General features: G+C 41.8%; 1 protein-coding gene across 1 annotated transcript; it reads left to right on the forward strand.

The window, feature by feature from the left end:
• Positions 1–369: 369 nt before the first annotated feature.
• LOC131218861 (uncharacterized) lies at positions 370–959 on the forward strand. The gene has a single exon (XM_058213729.1). The coding sequence runs from the start codon at positions 548–550 to the stop codon at positions 740–742; it is 195 nt and encodes a 64-aa protein (XP_058069712.1). The 5' UTR covers positions 370–547; the 3' UTR covers positions 743–959.
• The last annotated feature ends 372 nt before the right edge of the window (positions 960–1,331 follow it).

The following is a 1,331-nucleotide window of genomic DNA, read 5'->3' on the forward strand; positions in this document are numbered from 1 at the left end:
CTACTAAGTAGATTCCCTCCTCCATGAATCAGTTTGGTCCACTGGTCAGGTGAGCCACAGTCAAAACGAACACCTGTACGGTTAAAAAAAGATGTATCTGTTAAATGGAGAACCAATGTCTTTGGGAAGTAAAATCTACACCGTCAGTTCTACCTGATGAATGGTTCAGATATTTCACCTGTCCGCCACGCTGTCATAGGTTGTGGCATCTCATTAGCTGATTTGCACACGCGCGTAGCATCAATCAAACTACGGGTGTCATTCTATAAGAAAAACAAGGCAAATTAGTAAATTAAAAAACTCAGTGGCATATGCGTAATTTCATTAAAATCCAACTCCCTTTATAAAACCAACTCTTAATAAATAGGCAGATTGATGGACACCTCCGGAAAACGAGAAAGCGGGCAGCAAACAGTCGAAGAGACGCCTCTGTTTCCGTTTCTCATTTCCATACGAGAAACGTCAAACGCGACAAAAGCCAAACGAGAGAAATTCCGACAAAACCAGAAACCGCTTGAGAAATCGAAATCCAGAAATCGAGAGAGAGATGGCGAACCAGCTGGGGAACCTAGTGCAATCTATAAAATCGAAGGTCCGATCTTTGAAGAAATCGAAGAAGCCGTACGTGAAGATGGACAAGAGCTCGAGCGTCAAGGTCGAGATCCGTAGCCGTCAGGCCAGGAAGCTTATCGACAAAACCCTCAAAGTTGCCGATCGCCCCGGCAAGAAGAGCATCGACTGATTTCTCTCTTCTTCTAGTAGAATCTTTCATCTTTTTTTTGGTTATTCCCTTTTTGCCCTTCCTTTCTCTCTCTATGTATAGTTCTTTTCATGTTTCCGGCGGAGAGCTCGCCGGATCTGTATCCCTGTGCGGAGATCTCGCCATATTTCTGTTGACAGGCGTCCTAGGGTTTTGAACCGTTCCGGTGTGGGAAATGCGGAGAAAATCCGTTATGTGATGTTATCTCGTAAAATCTTTTTATTTTTTCTTGCTTTTTTTTTCATTTTCCGGTAAATATTTTTTGCTGGCAATGGTTAGCGTTTCTCTTCTATGTCGCTGTGAGTGATTTTCTTTTCTTTTTGCTTCTTTTTAAAAAGAAAAAAAGCTTTTTTCAATCTTGAGAAATCTTTGTGATTTGTTTTGTAAATATTTTTCTCGGTGAAAATCCAAGTGCGCGTTTGGCTGCACCAATTATCGTGATATTTCATGATCGTTCCAACTTAAATTTTGTGAAGAAAGTCATATGGTGCGTTTGGCCGCACGCTTGAAAATCTTTTTTAAGGCGCGTGCGAGATCTTAACCGCTCATTTGGTGGGTTCGCCAAATACGT

Source organism: Magnolia sinica, chromosome 11, assembly GCF_029962835.1.
Source record: "Magnolia sinica isolate HGM2019 chromosome 11, MsV1, whole genome shotgun sequence".
Taxonomy (NCBI): domain Eukaryota; kingdom Viridiplantae; phylum Streptophyta; class Magnoliopsida; order Magnoliales; family Magnoliaceae; genus Magnolia; species Magnolia sinica.

What these genes read in the sequence shown, in the direction of transcription:
- LOC131218861 (XM_058213729.1), top strand. Translation starts at nt 548, where the DNA reads ATGGCGAACCAGCTGGGGAACCTAGTGCAATCTATAAAATCGAAGGTC.